The 21,327-nt window shown below is 43.9% G+C and overlaps 1 protein-coding gene across 1 annotated transcript in view; it reads right to left on the bottom strand.

Annotated features, from left to right (window-relative positions):
* CAMK1D (calcium/calmodulin dependent protein kinase ID) overlaps positions 1-21,327 on the bottom strand; it is a 336,718-nt gene that overhangs the window by 45,388 nt on the left and 270,003 nt on the right. The window contains exons 4-5 of the mRNA XM_026648638.2: positions 19,827-19,965; positions 8,760-8,886 (exon numbers count right to left, since the gene is read on the bottom strand). Of these exons, the coding sequence (XP_026504423.1) occupies positions 8,760-8,886; positions 19,827-19,965 (266 nt within the window). The remainder of the gene's footprint in view (positions 1-8,759; positions 8,887-19,826; positions 19,966-21,327) is intronic.

The raw sequence follows: 21,327 nt of genomic DNA, 5'->3' as shown, positions 1-21,327 counted from the left end.
CTTGGCTCCCTTCTCCCTGCCGGGAGCTTGGCAGCTGACCAGACTCTGGGTCAGGATCTCCCTGCCAGAGGCAAGAAGCCCTGGGTGGCTGCCCTCCTGCTCCCAGCTGGGAATGGGGAGGTGAGAAGCTTGGGGGGCAGCTGGGCTCCGGGTGGGGAGCTGTGCGGAGCTAAGAGCCCTGGCTCTCAGCTCCCCACACTGCCCCTCTTCAGTCAGTGGAAGTGCACCTGGTGAGGACATGCACCACCGACAAAAGGAAGGCAGTGTGCACATCTCCCCCTGGAGTAATTACTGAGGTGGCCATACATCAACCTAACGTAGTTCGACTTAAGATTGTAGTGTAGACATGACCTTAGGTACTTTTGAAAATTTTACTCCTTGTCTAAACTAGGAGAAAAAGGTGGTTTTTTAAATCATGTTAGCTAACCCCACTTGAAACACCACTTAGCAACTAGCATTTAAGACCTCTACAACTGTCCTCGCCTGGTGGGAGGAATGTCAATAGGACTATTTACATGTTGAAAATTAAGCATGTGCTTGAGCATTTTGCTGGATCGAGGACAGACTGCTCAGCGTGTTGCAGGATTGAGCCCTAAATTCACTCACTGACGAAAAGGCAGTAGCTTGCCTGGGACAGAATAATGTAATTGTCGTATGAACAGACTGAAATGTGAGAAGCCTCCTTAAATGAGTAAAAATGTAAAATTATCTCTTGGGAAAACACCCTAATTGAGTTGAATCGGGTTAAATTATCCTAACAGTCACCTTTTTACCGCAGAACCAATATTTCTGACAACCCTCCTGAAAGAATAAGACCTTCTCTGAACTGTTCATATTAATTTAATCTGTAGCGCTGGGATTTAAAAGTCTAGTTAATGTGCTAATGTACTACTGGTTTTAGGCATTAGACACTCACAGACCATTTCCGATACATTCTAACTTGATAAGTAATAATTTACTTTTTAGAAAGAAAACAGTGATATTTATCAAGAAGTTTAACTCTAATTACACATTTTGTTTACTTAGCAAGTGACTGAACCAGGTAGATAACAGTTCAGTGTATCACGTACCACCACACTTTTGAAACAAAACTGAGCCTATGGGCTTGTCTACACTGGCACTTTACAGCGCTGCAACTTTCTTGTTCAGGGGGTGTGAAAAAACACCCCCCTGAACGCTGAAAGTTTCAGCACCATAATGTGGCAGTGTAGACAGTACTACCCAGCACTGGTAGCTACTCCCCTTGTGGAGGTGGCTTTTTTACAGCCCTGGGAGAGCGCTTGCCCAGGTCCGGTGCTGCGACTACACAGCCAAGTTAAAGCGCTGCTGCAGCAGTGCTTTAACATTGCTAGTGAAGACATGCCCTGAGTCTACACTGAAAACACTACAGAAGCACAGCTGCAGCGGAGAGATTGCACCGGGGTCGTGCTTGAGTGTAGACATTCACTACAGCGCTGGGAGGGGTTCTCCTGTCACTGTAGTTAATCCACCTCCCCAAGAGGTAGTAGCTAGGTCAATGGAAGAATTCTTTCGTTGACTTAGCGCTGTCTATATTGGGGGTTAGGTCGGCTTAGGTCCGTCTCTCGGGGAGGGTGGGGCTCACAACCCTGACAGACGTAGCTATGCCGATGTAAGTTTCCAGTGTAGACCAGCCCTAAACTAAGCTCCACTTTTGTCACAGCTACTAGAGGGCTTGATCCTGTAAAGTGCAGAGTCCTTCTCTCACCAGCATGGATAGAACTTGAGTGCATTCATCACCTTTTAGACTGGAAGCTGTTTGGGGAAGGAACTATCATTTACTAGTTGAAGTTCAGCTAAAGACTTCGGGGGTGGGGGGACCCTCGATCTGCTAACTTGTGTTAAAACTACAAACTGCCTTGTCTTCACTAGGATTTTACCTCGAGCTAAGAGCCCACCTTTGTTTCACTAGTGAAGACAAGGCCACAGTGTTTCTACAGTGCCTCGCACCAAGGGGTCCCTATTGGGTTGGCTTCTGGGCGCTACCACAATATAAATGCTAAATAATAATAATGGATATTAATAACCTCACAGACCTGGGCCCTTATGCCTTTTGCCCGGAGATATTCACCCACGTGTTCCCAAGGGATTTAAGAATGAAGTGGCTGAACTAACAAAAGTAGGCGATTTCTCCTTAAAATCAGCTACAATACCGAAGCACTGGGTGTTGTACCTATCTTTAAAAAAGGCACGAGGCATGATCTTGGGAGTTACAGGCCACTGAGCCTTTACTGCAGCACCAGATGAACTAGCAGAAACAATAACTAAAAAGAGACAGTCATTCAACACCTAGATTAACATGATACGATAGGGACTACACTGGCATGGCTCCTGTGAAGGAAAACCTCACCTCTTCAGTGTACTAAAATCTTTACTAGCCATGGTACTCAGACACCATGGCAGTGGGTGCAGTAGAAGAAGCTAATTAGAACAGTACTGTCATGGATCAGAAACTGGCAGAAAGATGGGAAGCAAAGAGTATGAATAAATTATTCATTTTCAGCGTGCTAAAAGGCTAACAGTTTTACAGCTCAGTGCATCAGATGTTAGCAGAATTGACCCCTAAAACTGTTAACCTTTTGTCACTGACTTAAGTATTGTGGCTTCCGATATACACTGGTGTAAGATAGATCAGAACCAGGACTTAAAGATCTAAAGCTGGCTATCTAATAACAATACCCCCTGTCTCCTGTATAGCTCTTTTCATCAGTGGATCTCAAAGCACTTTACAAAGAAGGTCACAACCATTATTCCCATTTTACAGACAGGAAAACAGAGGCATGGGAAATTGAAGCAATTTGTCCCAGGTCACCCAGCAGGCCAACCAGGAACAGAACCCAGGTCATCTGAATCCCAGTCCAGCACTCTATCCACTAGGTCACAGCAGCACCCGTAAACCTTTGCATAATAATTCATTTTGTGTTTCAGGGAGGAAGGAACATTACATTTATGCAGGGCCATTGGGCTACTGCTGAAAATTCTGGTGATACTACAACCCAGGAAAGCTGTTTGATGTAGATAAATTGCAGAGAAAATATGCAGATGATGTGCAATCAGGTATAGCACTAGCAGTGGCCTCGTGGCAGGCATAATTGCGGTGACTGACAGCACAATTTCACTGTGCTTGGAGAGTGTTGTCTGGGCAACCAATGACGAAAAAGAGACAACATTGAAGAGGAGCTAGCTTCTACAGAAGAGGAAAAAAACCAGAACAAAACTCTAAATATGATGCAAATGCAAAGTTGTCTGGTCTTTAGGAATACTGCAACTGTGCTGTGTTGGCTCACACCACCTGAGTCAGTATCAACGTAACCAGTGTGTTGAAGCAGTGGGGTCTACAGCATGAACGTATTCTGATTTTGAATTGTAGAGAAGAAAAGAAAATGGGGGGAAATGAAGGTTTAAAAGGGTAATAGCTGTTCTGAAGCAAAAACAAAATTAGAGAGGCAGACATGAAAATACAACTGTTAGAAAAAAATTATTCCCATAAGCTTATAAAGATAGATACACACTATGTTACCATCCAATGACTCCACACAAAATTGTGGAGCTGGGAGTACGTGTGAATTTTAATAAATAATATCAACAACTTTGATAACTATAGCACTTTCTATTATTTGCAACATTAATGAATGAATCTTCATGCCCTCCCACACCATGCTGGGTAGGTTTTATCCCCATTTTACAGATGGAACAACAGAGCAGTTTATGTGACTTTCCCAAAGACACACAGGAAGTCTGTGGGGAAGTCAGGAATAGAATCCAAATCTCTGGACTCTCCATTCTGAGCTTTAACCATACAACTTTAATCCAAATGTAATGGAGGACATGGAAGTCATTCAGGTATCTGAGAGTTCAGAGAACCTGGGGAGCCATTTGTTTTAGCTGAAGTAATGATGTGAGCATGTAACTTTGTATGTGCCAAAGCCTTTACTTGAAATCTGCAGTGCAAAGACTTGTGCACATAAAGCAGAGGGATCTGATCGTATTTCAGGATAAGAGGTTATTTAATGAGTAAGATTCAGGTGCCAATGTGCATGATTATAGTGAAAACTTGACAAAAAATGAACAGAGGTAGTGAGGCAAATAGTTCAATACAGAAAGAAAGATTGTGAATGGATCTCATAGACACAAGACCTCTACCATCAGGAATCCAGCATCACCACCCTCCTAACAGAGGTCAGACAATCAAGCCATCACTTCAGTGATGAGCTGCCTTAATCTACCAGGGAGACCTAACACTGTGGTTAGAGTCCTGTCATCAGCAAGATAATGATGAATATGGGGTCACCTTTCTAGGAGTGGCAGGTCAGTATCCAGACAGTGAATGATCAGAACTCCCTAAGTATCAGTTAAAGTGGCAGAACTTTTACTCCTGTGATCAGAAGAACTTTATTTCCAGAATGTGTAAATGGCAACATGAAGAGGCAGCATGAGATTATTCTCTGCCAGATTGGAGTCAGACTCTCTCATGTTCAGCCACTCTTCAACAAACAGAATCTTAAAATTGATGTTTCTTACAGACTTATTGTTTTTGGCCAGTGGCCCATGAAGAACCTGCTGAAACATTTTAATTAAGAGAGCTGAGCAGCCTACATGAAGAATTATTGAATGTTCTGTTTTAGCTCTTACTCAATTCCTCTATCGAGCTTCAAAAACAAGGTCTCTGATTCAGCTTGATTAAATAGAGTCCAGAATGTAACCTAGTGCAGGCTGTCTTATGTTTCACAAAGTAATAAGAGATATAAGGCCATGATTGCTGCAGAGTGATCAAGACAAAAGAAAAACTGTTTCTCTTTCCAAGGTTACCAAGATAAAATCAAGTGTATTTTGTGCAATATAGAGATCATGTGATTCCATGGATTTACACCAGGGATGAATCTGTCTCTCTGTTTCACGGGCTCTGCTGTGTTATATTCAGGTTTTTATACCATGCTTATCACTATGGGATCTGAGTGGTTTCTATTTCCTCCTAAATGTATGTAAATTCAGGTGACTTGGCAGTCACTAAACAAAAATCATATTGCCCAAAGTCATTAAACTTCCCATGTGGGTTTTTCAACAATTAGAAACAACGCACACAGGAGAATGTTAGAAACACAGCTGGGCCATTCTTTCACCATTATTGCAACTTGCAGATTGAAAGGGAACAGCGATCTTGCTGTGTTGGAAATCAGCTCTTTAACTGAGTGATCACTAAAGAGTGTAGTATTTTTATAGACTGAGCTCCAATTCTGCAACTGTATCAGAGCAGGTGGAGTCCTGTGATCATGCAGAACCCCAACGATTACAGGAGTAGGTGGGTGAGATTGTGTGGCCTGCAAAGTGCAGGAGGTCAGACTAGATGATGGTCCCTTCCGACCTTAAAATCTATGAGGGCAGCCAGCTAGGGTTCTGACATGGTGTAAATGGTATTTTTGCTCCTGGCTGCAATTCTAGTCCTAGACCAGAGAGAGAGAGAGTTTCCACATTCTTCTTTTCAAACATGTCAGTGTGGTTGCAATGTTTAAGGGGGGTGGGGGGATTCCTACACTGCTTCAGTGGGCATCCCTGCCTGGGTGACCATCTCCACCTCAGCCCTCCAGGGCCCAGTTGCTGGGCAACTTCAGTTTGCTCCCGACAATACTGCCATCAGAATTCTGAAGGGAAACTGACCTCCTGTTCTTGCCAGTGAATGAGGGGGATCATGAGGGTCAGCCAGGAGATGCCATGAATGAGAGGGAAATGGGGGGATTGAATTTCACCAAATTGCAATATTTCTCAGTGCCCCTGGATAACGGCTTCCAGGGGGACTGTCCAGACTTGATCTTCAGACCTGAAGACAGAGGGGAGCCTTCAATACTTTCTATTAGGTCCAGAGTGGTCTTGTGTCGCAAAGTAATCTGCAAAGCCCTGGCTACCCCTGTATCTATGAAATTGTTGGCTGCTCCCGAATTCATGAGGGCTTGTTGGATGGACATCCGTTAGGGCTCTCCGAGGATGTGTAGCTGGATGAACACGTGCAAGTGGGAAGCCCCTGGATGGAGCTTGGTGAGTGTTCCAGTCAGGACTGAGGTGCAGGGAAATTCTTATCTCACAGAGCCTAGGCTGGTTCTCCTCACTGAACCTAAGCCGACTCGTTTCCCAGATTCCTTGGAGCTCAGATGGGACAGGCAGAAATGGTGTGGCCAGGTTCGCGACAACAGAAGCATATGTGGTGGCGTTGGCATGGTTCCTTTTCTTCAGGTGGACAACAAGCCAGATCCACCTGCATCAGTTCAGTGGGTGAAACAGGTACTGAGGTAATGGTAAGTGGATTGGGAAGTGTGGGGGCTGCACAGACCCTCCCTTTTCCTCTCTTCATTCCCATAACTGGTTATTTATGCAGAGGATGAGGTTGATAAAGGCATCCAGACTTGTGGGCATCTCCACGTGGGTCACTTCATCTTTGATCTCCTCCCTAGAACCCACCAGAATTGGTACCGTTCCACCGCCTCATACCACTCTGCGTCTGCAATGAGATGGCAGAAGTGTGCCGCATAGGAAGCCATGGTACCCTTTCCCTGTGGAGTTTCTTTAGAGTGGCCTCAGCCAAACGGCCACGATGCAGGTCATCGAAGATTGCTGATATTGATTGGAGGAAGGTGTTCCAATTTGACAGGACTGGGCTGTTACTCTCCAGCAAGGGGGAGGTCCAGTCCAGAGCCTCCCCCTTCAGCAGACTGATTACGACAGAGACATAGGTCTGGGGACACAACAGGAACAGAAGATGGCATTGATTCATGAAGCCCCAGAACGGCTGGCGACTCCCATTGAATTGTTCTGGTAGAGGCATTGTGAACCGCTGTTCAAGGCAGGGCACTGTGGTCTGTGTCCGAAGCAAAGTGTTTTCCATGTGAAGCTGGCTTACTTGATCCCGCAGCAGCCCACTCTCTGAGTCAGTTGCAGAACTTGGGCCTGCAGTGCTTGGTTCTCTGCCTGGAGGCAGGCAGCCCAGTGCCTCTGGAGGCAGCAGCTGGGTTGCTAGTTCCATACTTCTTGCACTGGGCCCACCCCCTTTGGCATAGGTGCAGGAACCAGGGGTGTGGGGGGTGCTGCAGCACCTCCAGGTTTTATGGGGGCTCTGCTGCTGGCCCCACTCCCAGGGTCCCAGCTGCTGGCCCATGTCCGGGGCTCTGGCTGCTGACCCGGCTGCCGCTCCCCACCGGGGTCCCTGCTGCCACCTCGCACCTGAGGTTCTGTTGCCGGCCTCACACCCAGGTTCCGGCTGCCACTCCCGCCCTGGGGTTCCGGCTGCCTCCCTGTGCCTGAGGTTCCACTGTCAGCCCTGCACCCAGGGTCCTGGCTGCCAGCCCCGTGCCTGCCCCCAGCCTCGGCTCCCTTAGCCCTGTCCAGGTCCCCGCTGCCCAGGGAAACACGGCCTTGCTCCCGGCCCCAGCTCGGGGGGAGGAGGGGAGCACGGACAGGGGTAAGGGGGGGGCTGGCTTCCAGCATCCCCACTATTAAAAATGCTCCAGTGCCACTGCCCTTGGGGATGACTGTATGGTCTGTACAAACCGTTGGGGCTGGGATGTAGGCAGCTGGGCCTAGTTTTACCATAAGGTGGATGGGTTGGATCCTTGCACCAGCCAGAGTTCAGAACCAGAAGGTCAGAAACTGAGAGTCAGATACCAAGAGTCAGGCCCAGTCAAGAAACCAGGAGGTCAAGGTCAGGTAGGAAAAGCCAGTCTCATTTGACCACACACACAAAACTGTATGTCAGCACAGATACAGAGAACACCTACTTCTGGCTACTGAAAACCTTAAAGTTCAGATCCTTCCTAGGTAGAAACACTAGGCCAAAGGTATCCCTGGCACAGGTGCCATTATTTCAACGTAATTATTTAAAAGGAATTACACTAAAGATGAATGTTACACTGTAACCTGTTATAGTATCACAGTATTGGAACAGCTACTGCCATTTTGCATGCTCCTCTGAAATATGATGTTTGCCTTTTAAATAAAGTTTCTTAAAAAGGTATCCTGCAAAGATATTTTCCAGTATTTGTTTAATTATTCTTTTTAAACTATGCTGGTAAAGGAGGGGGGGGGGGGGAATGTAATCTGACCAGCAGTGCAACACAGCATCTTGGTACATTAACGTCTTAGACTGGACAAAGCATCAGAGCATATCAAAGGGAAACAATCTGAGGACTGGACTACAGATAGGGTTTTTCCATCTCTATGACATTTCTATGAGTCTATAACTCAGTGTGGTCGGACAAGAGGTTTATTTGAGACTTCAGAATAAATGCAGCTCATCCATTTTACTTACTAATACTTCTCTTGGAAGGAATTTGTGAAATGTGATCCTTTATCATTAAAAACAAAATGATACCTATATTAAAGTGTCTCAGTTTCATATGTGATTGAAAAAAGAAATGGATTAGAAGGATATCATTCAAATGCTTCCAGTTCAACAGCAGGCACTGTGTTCAAGACAGCTCACCCTTTGAAGGAATACAATTATAGAGCTTAATCCCACAACCCAAGTTGACCACAGAAATAAATAAATGGCAGGATCAGGACACAATAGATGAAAAGGACCAAAGAAAGAGAAGCATTAACTTCAGAAAACTCTAGCTAACGTCCTCAAAATCTTTCACCTACTATACACAGTCACCAGAGAACAAAGAGCATTCTCTTATATTACCACCATTTTCACTTACGCTTCTTTAATATACCTCGGAATAACTGATGGTAATTATGATCCAACCACTTACCAACATATCCTGGGGTTCCACACGCTGTGGACATGACGTCTCCTTTATCCTCCATCTTTGACAATCCGAAGTCACTGATCATGATTTTGGATTCTTCATCCTGGCTGTAGTACAGCAGGTTCTCAGGCTAGGAAGAAGTTTGAGACAAATCTATGAGTCTAGTGAAGAACAAGGTGACACTTTACATTTATTATATTCAATTTCTGAAGCGAAGGGGGGGGGATTCCCCAGAACCCTCAACCAATTCCCCATAATAATCATTCTTCAAAGGCAGTACCAGCCAACCTATTCTCGTGACTGAGAAGGATTCTATGGGGAACCAATCAGTGCCACTGTTAAGGCAACTAGCCAGAGGCCCTCCTCTTCAGATGTTGCATGTACCATCTCTGAAGCCATTCCTTTTCTTTGACACCCTGACCAGAGACATAAGGGGATTGCCCTATATACAAACAAGGACAGTCTCTTCACTCTATGGTGATAAAACAGAAGAGTTCGCTTATATGCAAGTATAAAGGGTAAGAACTATGTAGAACATTCAACACATTTTACATAGATGCAGTAGGGGGTTAAACTGTAGTTTAAAAAAATCCCATTAGTGTTAGAGAATTTTTATATATATCCTGTAGGAAATAAACTATGATAAAAGAGTAAATGCCATTAAAGTTAATAGAGTTACACCAACATTGATTTGGCTCCAGTTAACTAGAAAAAATATTGCACTACTGAGAATAATGAACTAGGAGCCGAGTAGAAATCAGGAGTCTCTTCACTGAGCTCCACGGAGTTGTGCTGATGTTAATCTGGTTTGAGATCAGAATCATGCCCCAGACACCAATGTGCTACATTGTTGCTAATCCAAAATGTCCAATACATCTGCTTTTAATAATTCGTTATGTTATTAACAAACAATACAGGTCTTACTAAATACAGTGCACTTCTGGGAAGTGTAATTTGAGGTTTTACCGCCCAGGGTGATTCCATTGCTAAGGGTTTGAGCCTGCAAGGTGCTTAGGGTCCTCTGCGAACTCCCAGTGAAGCTGTGGAAGCAGTGGACAATCCACACCTTGTTGGGCCAGGCCTTAAACTTGTTACATTTTTACAGCACGAGATGACCAGCTTTGTGACATAGTATTGGAACAGTTTCTGCCAAGGAACTGGTACAAATACCTACCACAATTTAACACATTTCTTCTATAAACCCAATATGCGCTCCAGATGTGGATTCCCAGGAAATAATATATGATACAGATGGGGCAATTCAACATCATTACATTCACTGGGCCAAACCCAGCCTTGGTATATAAGGGGGCAACTCCGCTGAAGTCAATAGCAATGGGCTCGGGCTGAATTTGGCATTTTATCTTATAGCAGAAGTCAGGAAGTCAGATACATTTTTATGTTTCACTCAGATGCTTATGAACTCTTAAAGTATTTCAACAACACTCACACCGAGCCAAGAACCCAAGGATACCAGAGGAGAAGAGATTGAATTAAATGTTTAGGACCTGATCCTTTGTACCTGCTTTTCAGTGCTCAGTGTGGCATGGTGACTTGGCAGAGAAGGAGATAATTGCAAAGGGGGCCATAGGGCCCTGAGATGCAACTACTTACAGCAGCCCCGAGGTTGCTTTAAGTTGTATGGACCAATAGCCCACAGGGCAGTCAGGATCACTGGGGCATAAGGATACTCCGGCCATGTTCTCTCTTCCCTGAATATTTCCCTTGAACTGGGAAGAGGAGCAGCGAAGGAGCCGTTACACCATCTCTATACCATCCAGATATTTCCCTTACATATGGAGTATCGTCATGGGGTAATTAAGCCAGCTTTCTGGCTGCTGTGGACCATCAGAGCAGCACCAAGCCGCGTTGCTGGGCCTTAATTTGCAGGACTGAAACATAGCAGACAATGATGTTATCCACTTGTCCTCACATGCGCGTGTACACACAAGTGGAAACAAACGTATGACCTTGCCCAGTGTCTTCTAAAGGGGCTGAGATCAAAAAGAAAAAGGGTTTCTGAAAAACAAAACAAAATTGGCTGTGCTGTGTGTACTGCTTTTCTAAATGTTCTCATGGTACCTCATGAGTCCCTCGTCTTCAATGCCCTGCATAGCTCTATCTCTGCCTTACCCTTGGACCTTCTTCTGACATCACACAGGGATGTTAAGGGTACAGCCCCTGGGCTGGATCCGTTCCATGGTACAGTTTCATCAGGACCACGGACTTTCCATGACTCTGTGGGCTTTGTCTATATGACCCCGGAGGCCACACTATGAAGGTGTGATTCATAGAGTGCATCAGTGTGTCACCACTCTAACTCCCCATGTGTACCTTGCTAGTGTGCATTGGTGTAGTCCTGTTTCAAACAGGACTAGATCTAGGCACACTAAGGAACATTTAGTGTGAGCCAGCAAGTTCCACATGGGGGAATTAGAGCACAACACACTGGTGTACTCTGTAAATCACACTGTAAATCAGACTCTGGCGCAGCAATCCAGCAGTACCTCGCACACAGGTGTAGAACCGCACGGTTGCGTTTAAGAAGCACTGGGGAAGCATAAATCTGGTGGAAGCTGATACGTGTCCGGGCAAGAGGAAATGGCACTGAAGAGCGCCTACCCATTGGCTGGAGATTAGATACCTCACCTAGCAAGTCAAAGAAAAGGAAACTTCAAATAAGTCAAAGGTTGAATGCCTCCTGCAGCTGGTGGACTCCCTTTTAAATAAAAAATGAAAAAAGAGAAGAAAAGAAAAAGGGGTGAGAGGATACCCTTCTTCTATTCTTCCCTTCCTTCATTTCTTTATTCAGCTTGTAACACATGGCCATGTCTTTATCCATAAAGAGAAAAGTAGATAATTTCTCTTGAAAGGCAGGACATTCGTGGAGAATTTAATATTTCTTTATGGACATGAATGGACAGCACACGTGCTTGATATGTAAGCAACAGGTACAGGAGCGGCGCCAGGGTTTTTCCCGCCCTAGGCAGCAGCGCTCCTCCTCTGAGCATTCAGGAGGCCTGGGGTCTTCGGCGGCGGGGGTCCTTCCACTCCGCGTCTTCAGGACACTTCGGCGGCGGGTCCTGGAGCGAGTGAAGGACCCACCGCCGAATTTCCGCTGAAGACCCGGAGCGGAAGGACCCCCTGCCAACGAATTTCCGCCGAGGACGGCAAAATGCCGCCCCCCAAATCCTGCCGCCCTAGGCGACTGCCTAGGATCGCCTAGTGGAAGCGCCGGCCCTGAACAGGTAGCTATGGTAAAAGAATACAACATTCAAAGACACTATGAAGCAAACCAGGATGAGAAGTATGATAAATAAACAAGAAAATTATGTGAAGATAAATACTCCAAATTAGCACAGTTGTTAAAAATGCAGCCATTAATGTTTACTAATGCTTATCATGCAAGTAATTCTGCTGTTAAGGCAAGCTATGTGATTGCCCATGAAATAGCTGTTTCATCAAAACCATTTTCCAAGGGAGAATTTTTGAGGAACTTCATGCTACAAGCTTCAGAAGTACTGTGTCCAGATAAGTGGGAAGCTTTTGCAAATATCAGCCTCTCAGGAAACAAATTTGCTGAGAGAATCGAGTTAGCTGAGAATCTGAACAGTCAACTCAGGACAAAGCAAAGTACTTTGCTGATTTTTCAACGTCAATTGATGAAAGCACAGATGTAAATGACGCATCTCAACTAGCAGTGTTAATTCATGGAGAACGTGTGTGTAGCAGAGGAGCTTGTAGAATTGTAGACACAATAACAGCAAATTATCTCTTTATCAACTTGGTGGAAGCTCTCAACAAATTGGATGTGGACCAGACAAGAGCTCTGAGTCTGGCCGCAAACAAGGCATCCTCAATAGTAGGTAAGAAAGCTGGAGTTGTAACAAAATTGAAGACCTAATTGCAAACTATCAACCACAACCAACAGTTTAGCAGTTTTCATTGTATTTTACATTAAGGAGCTTTCTGTAGTAAAATTTTGGAAATGAATCACGTGATGAATGTGGCTGTTAAAAATGTAAATTTTATTAGAGCTAGAGGTCTCTAATCAGTTCAGCCTGCTGTTGGAAGAATGTGACATTCATTGTGGACTGCCATATCAAACTGTAGTTCAGTGGCTAAATTGGGGAGTTGTATTGAAGCACCTCAAGAACATAAGAACGGCCACACTGGGTCAGACCAAAGGTCCATCTAGCCCAATATCCTGTCTTGCGACAGTGACCAATGCCAGGTGCCCCAGAGGGAATGAACAGAAGAGTTATGGCATCAAGTGATCCATCCCCTATCACCCAGTCCCAGCTTCTGGCAAACAGAGGCTAGGGACACTATCCCTGCCCATCCTGGCTAATAGCCATTGATGGACCTATCCTCCATGAACTTATCTCGTTCTTTTTTGAAACCTGTTATAGTCTTGGCCTTCACAACATCCTCTGGCAAAGAGTTCTACAGGTTGACTGTGCGTTGTGTGAAGAAATACTTCCTTTTGTTTGTATTAAACCTGCTGCCTATTAATTTCATTTGGTGACCACTAGTTCTTGTGTTATGAGAAGGAATAAACAACAACACTCCCTTATTTACTTTCTCCACACCAGTCATTATTTTATAGACCTCTACCATATCCCCGCTTAGTCATCTCTTTTCTAAGCTGAAAAGTCCCAGTCTTATTAATCTCTCCTCATATGGAAGTTGTTCCATGCCCCTAGTAATTTTTTTGCCCTTTTTTGAATTGCGTTGTGAGATCCACCTTTTCATGGATCAGAAAGAAAAAGCTGTCACTGAATTACAGGACAATGAATGGCTTCAAGACCTTGCTTTCATGGTGGATATTACAGAGCACTCGAACTCGCTCAACACAAGAATGCAGGAGGGCAACCAAGTAGCGATAGAATCCTATGACAACATTCACGCCTTTGAAACTGAGCTTCAGCTGTGGGAGAAGGAACTTTCCCAGAGTAACTTGGCATACTTACCTGCCTTGAAATCACTATGTGACACTGTTAGGACTCAGTGTGATGACACCATGGGCAAAACTGCTGAACTGAGAAAGGAATTTCAAGAATGATTCTCTGACTTCAGGAACCATGAGGAAGAGTTTGCAATTTTCAGCACAACCTTTTCTGTTAATGTGCTCCATGTACTAGAGGAGCTCCAACTGGAACTTAATGAAGTGTAGTGTGACACTGCTGAAGGGCAAATTTTCCAATATTGGGGTGTTTTCAAGTTTACCAATATCTGGATCAAATTATTCCAGACTGAAGTCCTTTGCATCAAGAATTCTTTCCATGTTTGGGAGCATGTATGTGTGTGAACAAGTATTCTCCATCATAAATATCCACAAATCTAAGCTACTTTCTGAACTAAGCGACACACACCTGAACTCGATACTCAAGATAGCCTCAGCCCAGTCATTTGCTCCAAATGTTGATGCACTAGTTCAAGCTAAGAGGTACCAGGTATCGGGGGAGCAGCAGTAGCTATCACTAAAATCTAAGATAAATGTAATTACCAACATGGTTTCTCTTTATCTATTTCTATTTTAATAACTTTTGCTGAATGTGGCCCATGCCAAGTGGCAGGGTATCGGATCAGGCCCACCATATGAAATGCATTTGACAAAGCTGCATCGCGTACGCTGGTTTTACATTGGTATCTGGCTGTGTGGGAATTACCCGATTTACCTCAGTGCAAGGGAGATCAGAACCAGGCTCATGTCTCTAGCCCCACACTTGGGTCCCAAACTGTGCCACTTTGGCTCACCTTGCTGCTTCCTTTGTCTCCTATTACCATAAATGACATCTTATGTATCCTCTTGCTACCCCACCTCCCCCACCCTCCCTAACCTTGCACATTAGAATGGCTTAGACATTTTTGACAACAGCAAAAGTACGATGAAAAACAGAAATGAAATTTCATATATATTTTCACAAAGTTTTCCTCCTTTTCCAACCACCCTTACAAGCAGCCCCATTCCCTTTCTTCACCCCCCTCCATCCTCACGCCTTTCACTACCCCTTCCATCGCAGAGCTCCCTCCTCACTCTCTTTCCTGACTAGAAGCTGATTGAAATTTTCTGAATTTCAAAATACTGCTGACATTTCAAAATTTAAAAAATAAACAGGAAATCCCACCTCTCTCCCCACAGTCCTGCTTTTCAACCAGTGAGAGAGGGGGTACAATAGTTTGAATTGCACACATTTTAATTTCTAAAATCTTCAATATTAAAAAAAAAAAACCAGACCAGGAACAAATTGGAAACATTTTCATGATTTTTTTTCCAACCAGTTTTACTCCTGATCGAGTTCCAATCTCAGGGCTTGTCTTCACTATGGGCTAAATCGGCGCTGCTGAAATTGATGCAGTGGCGTCGATTTAGCGGGTCTGGTGAAGATGCAATAAGTTGATGGAAGAGCACTCTCCCGTCGACGTAATTACTCCACTTCAACGAGAAGCGGAAGCTATGCTGGCAGGAGAGCATCTCCAGAAGACATAACGTGGTGTAGACACCGCATTCTGCCATATATTTCATGTTATAGCTGTCTCGGACGATGACAGAGCACATGTTGTTCATTTTAAGAACACTGTCACTGAAGATTTGACAAAACACAAAGAAGGTACCAATGTGAGATTTCTAAAGATAGCTACAGCACTTGACCCAAAGTTTAAGACTCTGAAGTGCCTTCCAAAATCTGAGAGGCCTGAGGTGTGGAGCATGCTCTCAGAAGACTTAAAAGAGCAACACTCTGATGCGGAAACTACAGAATCCAAACCACCAAAAAAGAAAGCTGCTTTGGATAGTTATTGAGCAGAACCCATCATCAGCATGGACGCGTGGCCCCTGGAATGGTGGTTGAAGAACGAAGAGACATATGAATCTTTAGCACATGTAAATATCTTGCGACACCGGTTACAACAGTGCCATGAGGATGCCTGTTCTCACTTTCAGGTGACATTGTAAACAAGACGTGGACAGCATTATCTCCTGCAAATTGTAACCAAACTTGTTTGTCTGAGCAATTGTCTGAAATAGGACTGAGTGGACCTGTAGGTTCTAAAGTTTTACATTGTTTTATTTTTGAATGCAGTTATTTTTTGTACATAATTCTACATTTGTAAGTTCAACTTTCATGATAAAGAGATTGCACTACTTGCAGTACTTGTATTAGGTGAATTGAAAAATACTATTTCTTTTGTTTTTTACAGTGCAAATACTTGTAATCAAAAATAAATATAAAGTGAGCACTGTACACTTTGTATTCTGTGTTCTAACTGAAATCAATATATTAGAAAATGTAGAAAACATCCAAAAATATTTAAATAAATGGTATTCTATTCTTGTTTAACAGTGCAATTAATCGCGATTAATTTTTTTAATCCCTTGACAGCCTTCGTATTAACTGATTAATTAAAAAGGATGCTAACAAGATGAGTCTGTACTGATTAGAATCTCTCAGGACCTTTCATTGTTCTAACCACTGTCCTCCACCCTTTGTTTATTGTCATTCTTTGCTGTGTTATTTAGATCAGAATCTCTCGGGGTAGAGACCTGCCTTTCCCATCTGTTAAGTGGTGCTCTACAAATAATGATTATAATAGCAATAGTTAATTATTGATGTTGCAAAGTAATAGTCCCAATCCCAATCTTGATTGTGGGACCATCTGGCCTCCATCAGGAACGTCCCCAGCCTAGGAATCCACAGGATCTGCTTGCCCACTTGCAGCCTTCTGCGGCAGCCACAACAGAGTGCACTGCTGGGCCCAGGTTCCCTGATGGAGTTGGGCCCACCTTTACATCCTGTAGCTGCGAATCACCAGCTCCAATCACTAGATTCTGTCCCGCTGGGTTGGATGATTCTCACCAACTACCTGCTGGGCTCCTCTCCAGAACAGGGCTGGCTGTTCCCTGGTACTCTGGCCCTTAAAGGGGCAGACTGGCCTGTTTACAGTGCTAGGGCAACAGGTGAATTCCCCCCCAGCTACTGCCACTTGGGGAGGTGGAGTACCTAGACAATGAGAGAACCTCTCTCATTGGCATAGGTGGCGTATTCACTGTAGCTGTTTATATGTAGACAAGCCCAAAAACTTTACCAATATGTAACGATCCAGAAGCAGAACCAATGAACAGACGAAGGTAAAGACTGTACTGGTGCTAACCCAAAGCAGGGCCAACTCTGTCTGCCATGAAGAGCCACTCTTGTGCATTGTCCCATACAAAACCTGTGCAATAGCAATGCTGAGCGTTACTTTTAAAATTGGACTCTGGTCTGTCAGCCACACCCACGTGTTTTGGGACAAGTCTTTATTTGATCATTTCCCCCCAACTGGCCCTTTTTATCACATGTGAAAAACCAACATCATCTCCACTCAGCATTGCCATGTTTATGCAAAGTTAAGACAAAGCAATGGGAGGCACAGTACAGTCCTTACCATCTGCTCAACAAGGATTTGCAGCAGCAAGTTGCTTTTGCAAGACTGGAATAAAAAATGAAACCACCCATGTAAAACATAAAGCTTCATTCATGACTCTGTTACCACCAGAGTGTGACACTGCTGGGCTTCTCTTTAGGTTGGATTCCCCTTTTGTGACCTGGGAGGACAAACTAGGGGAAGAGGCCAGAGTATCAACAGCTGAGGACAGGAGATGGTTATAAAGTCCCATCAAGTCATTGACAATGGATTGCTTGGCTTGGCACTTTTCCTCAGTCTTCTGATAGCCAACAAATCCATTGGCTTCTGTAAAAGAGTACAGGTCCTATATCCTAAGAGGAAAAGTGAATCCTACCTCAAAATGAAGAAGCATTTTCCATCTCTAACCTCTGCCTATCCAAGTATTTAGATAGCTCCCATCACCAGAGTCACTAGGCTCTTCAAATGTTAATTAAACTTAGCCTCACAGTAACCCTGGAAGACAAGGAATTCTTATCCCCATATTAAAGATGGGGAACTGAGGCTGGGAAAGACTAAGCAATCGACCCAGGGAAACTAAACTAAGCTAGTGGCAGGAATTGAACTTAAATTGCAGTTTAGTTCAAGTCAGTGCTTTAACCACAAGACCATCCTTTCTCTCTTGTAAGTCTATATTTTGTTACAAGCTACATTAGTTTGCTCTTTCACTTTTATCCTACACTAAGTGATAAATTTGTGACCCCAATGCTGAGTATATATATTCAGTTATTGTCTTTTATTAAAAAAATATGCCTTCTGCTACTGTATTGTTCAGGGTACCCAAGGCTTAAATGTACTGATTTTATCGAGCTACAGACACCATTACATCTTTACAAAGAAATATCTGCTTATCATCTCAATGGCAGCATTCAAAATGGAAGGAGAAAAGTATGAAGAAATAATGCTATTATTTGAATAGAAGGGATGAGCGATTCTGCTATAATGACACCTGGGCACAGCGAGGAACAAAGAGTAATCTCAAAATCATACAATTACCCCGTGTTCTTCAGAAAAGAATCACTTGTGCAGAAAGCACTTACAAAAACATTGGCTCAAATGGAATGACCGTAAAGGGGGAATTGGTAAACATTTTCCAAACAATTAATCCTGTGACACTCTGTATCTAAAAGCAGCACCCTGGAACCCCCATATTCACCCTGTCATATAATTATGATATATTGCACACAAAGCATGCCATGTAAGACATCATATGAAAGGTCATGATCTGCTGAAACCTGTTATTCTGTCCAAATATGTATATCATTTGTGTGTATCAAGTTATGGGATTTTGCTGTATGGTTGTTACTGAAATATGTGGAAAGTTTGCTAGTGACATACAAAGGAGGCAAACCACTCCCAGGAGGATGTTCAATGACCATTAATCAGCAGGGGAGTTGTAATCAAGGGATTTACAATTCAGTGGCAGTTGCACAAGACCACACCAGGGGGGTTGCTTAACATGTGACTCAGCAAGGCCAACCTGGACAAGTCTGGGCTAATATTTTCCAGTCACGTGGATTGAGGGTATAAAATAAGGACAGTGGCATCATGCCTGGGCCTTTCTTATCCTCCACCTATGCTGGAAGCATCAAGAATGCTGGAAAGACAAAGACTTCAATTGAGGAGACATCCAGTGGGGTGAGAAAACTGCTTGATTGAAATACTACCTAATGTAATAAGGTTTAAGATTTAGAATGTGCGTTTACCTTTTATTTTCTTTGATAACTATCTCTGACCTTTTATGCCTACCACTTATAATCACTTAAAATCTATCTTTCTGTAGTTAATATGTTTTGTATTTTACCTAAAACAGTGTATTTTGGTTGAAGTGCTTGAGCAATCTCAGCTTAATTTACAAAGGCTTGTTTATGTCCTCTCCACATTGACAGAGGGGCAGACTGTCTAATAAACCTACACTGGTCAGGCTTCTGACCAGGGAAAGATGGTACGGCTTTGGGATGCACCGCTGGAGAGATGGGGGGAATGGGCTTGTGCCTTTCTCTGTGTAATTCGTGAGTGGATCAGGGACCATTCATGCAATCTAGCTGGGTGTGGGGCTCCACATGCGGTTGTGCTGAGTGATAACAGCGCCTGGAGGGGTTTGCTGCTGGTCACTAGCAAGGCATTGTGAGAGACAGCCCAGGCCGGAGAGTTAAGGGGGCACCGCGGTCCCATAGTTCCAGGTTGTAACCCAGGGATTCCGTCACAAATCCCTCATCATTATAAGTAGTATGTAGTATTTAATAAAGCACTGTAAATTTGCAAGGCACTTTTCAGCAGTAAAAACACATGCGTCTGCCCAGAAGAGCTCACATTCTTAATGTAACGAAAGTCATTTTCCCCCAGGACAGATTTGCTGTAATCCCACTCACCACTAATGTTGGTGAAGGTGGCAGGAAAAGGCCCTTCACGAGACAAGATAAAGAAATACTATTCTAGATAAAACACAGGACAGCTGTTCAGATAAGTGAGGGTATGGATTACACAAAGCCTCACTTAAAGGATGAATCTCTACTCAAACAGGTAGTCCCACGGTAGTCGTGAACAGTGTGAGTTAGGTTTTGCGGTAATTGGGCCCACACTCATTAATACTATCTAGAGATACAAGTAAGTAAGTGGCCTTACCTTGAGATCTCGATGCACAATGCCCATTCTGTGCAGGTAGTAGACAGCATCTAGGACCTGCCGTATCAGAGTGCTTGCATCCTTCTCGGTGTAAAATCCTTTCTCTACTATGCGGTCGAAAAGCTCGCCTCCAGACACTCTGAAAAACATCATGGAATATGGAAGTGTGAAGATGTGCTTATAACTCTCTAAAGGTGCATGAGTAATTACCCAAGGTTCTGGGACGACTCGTACAGCCCATATGGAAGCCGATACAGCCCCAGTTCCACAGCGCTGGCAACCAAGCTAGCTAGACTAAAGCCAGGCTACGTGTCAGCAATGTACATATACCCTAAACGATGGCCAATGAGAGTAGGGTGACCAGATGTCTCGTTTTTATAGGGACAGTACGGTTTTGGGGGACTTTTTCTTATATAGGCGCCTATTATCCCCCACCCTCTGTCCCGTTTTTTCACAGTTGCTATCTGGCCAATCTAGATGAGAGTACAGAATCTGATTCAGTTCAAGCAAGTGATTGTCTAGTGCTATGGGGATGCTCAGACAAAGTAGAAAAAGCCTCAAATATTAGGATTTTGGGGGGCTTCCCATAGCACAGAAGCTGGTCAGTTTGCTTTTAACACTGAATCCACCCTAATGGGACAAAAAGGTTGATTGAAAACAATAAGGTAATAATTATAAAACAAAAAACATCATGACTACCCTATTATAACAGAATGGCCCATCTAGTCCAGTATACTGTCTCGACAAGGGCCAAAGAAAAAGTATTGGGCCAGACTCACTAGGGCTAGCTAGCACAGGGTAATTACACTTTCCTAGGCCATCAAGATCCATGAGTAGATGAGGAAGGACAGGGAATATTTCTGATACTGCCCAGCTGTAATGCACTTCGTGTGTGGAAGTTAAAGTCTGACATCGCCGTCTAGTGGCTGGCCCAGGACGATTATAAGGGGCTTACTACTGTCAGCAGCTTGACTCATGCTTTAGTGGTAAAGACTTGTGTTTTTGGAGCTGGAGGGCAGGGTTCTATTCTTCTTCCCCGTCTGTGTGAGATTTATACAGTAATTGTGTCTGATACCTACAGCACATTCATTCATTTTACTGCTTTGGGATTCCTACTGGGGAGAAGAAAAGGGCAGCCTCTTCCAGAGACTTCACCATTTTACCCATTCCTACTTGTTCATATATCAAAACCTAGACACACGCTTATGTTACAAGACTGTTGGGCGAGCCTGGCCTCAGACTGACTGGCAGAGCACAGTTATTAACGAGAGAACAAAGATTATGAGATCAGTTCCCCACCAGGTAACCCAGACTGGGAAAGGGTTCCATAAATCAAAGAGAAAAATAAAATGGAACCATCCCAATATTATACTTGTACTACATTACACTTCTCTTCTGCTCTGCTAGAAATAACATGCTCCTTCACCCATCTTACATAAAGAATGGGCCACATTAAACATTTTAATGGAACTTTCTGTGAAAAAAAGAGGAAGGTCTTTAC

Source organism: Terrapene carolina, unplaced genomic scaffold (genome assembly GCF_002925995.2).
Source record: "Terrapene carolina triunguis isolate 2854851 unplaced genomic scaffold, T_m_triunguis-2.0 Scaffold68, whole genome shotgun sequence".
Classification (NCBI taxonomy): domain Eukaryota; kingdom Metazoa; phylum Chordata; order Testudines; family Emydidae; genus Terrapene; species Terrapene triunguis.
This window is presented reverse-complemented; position numbering and strand designations above follow the sequence as displayed.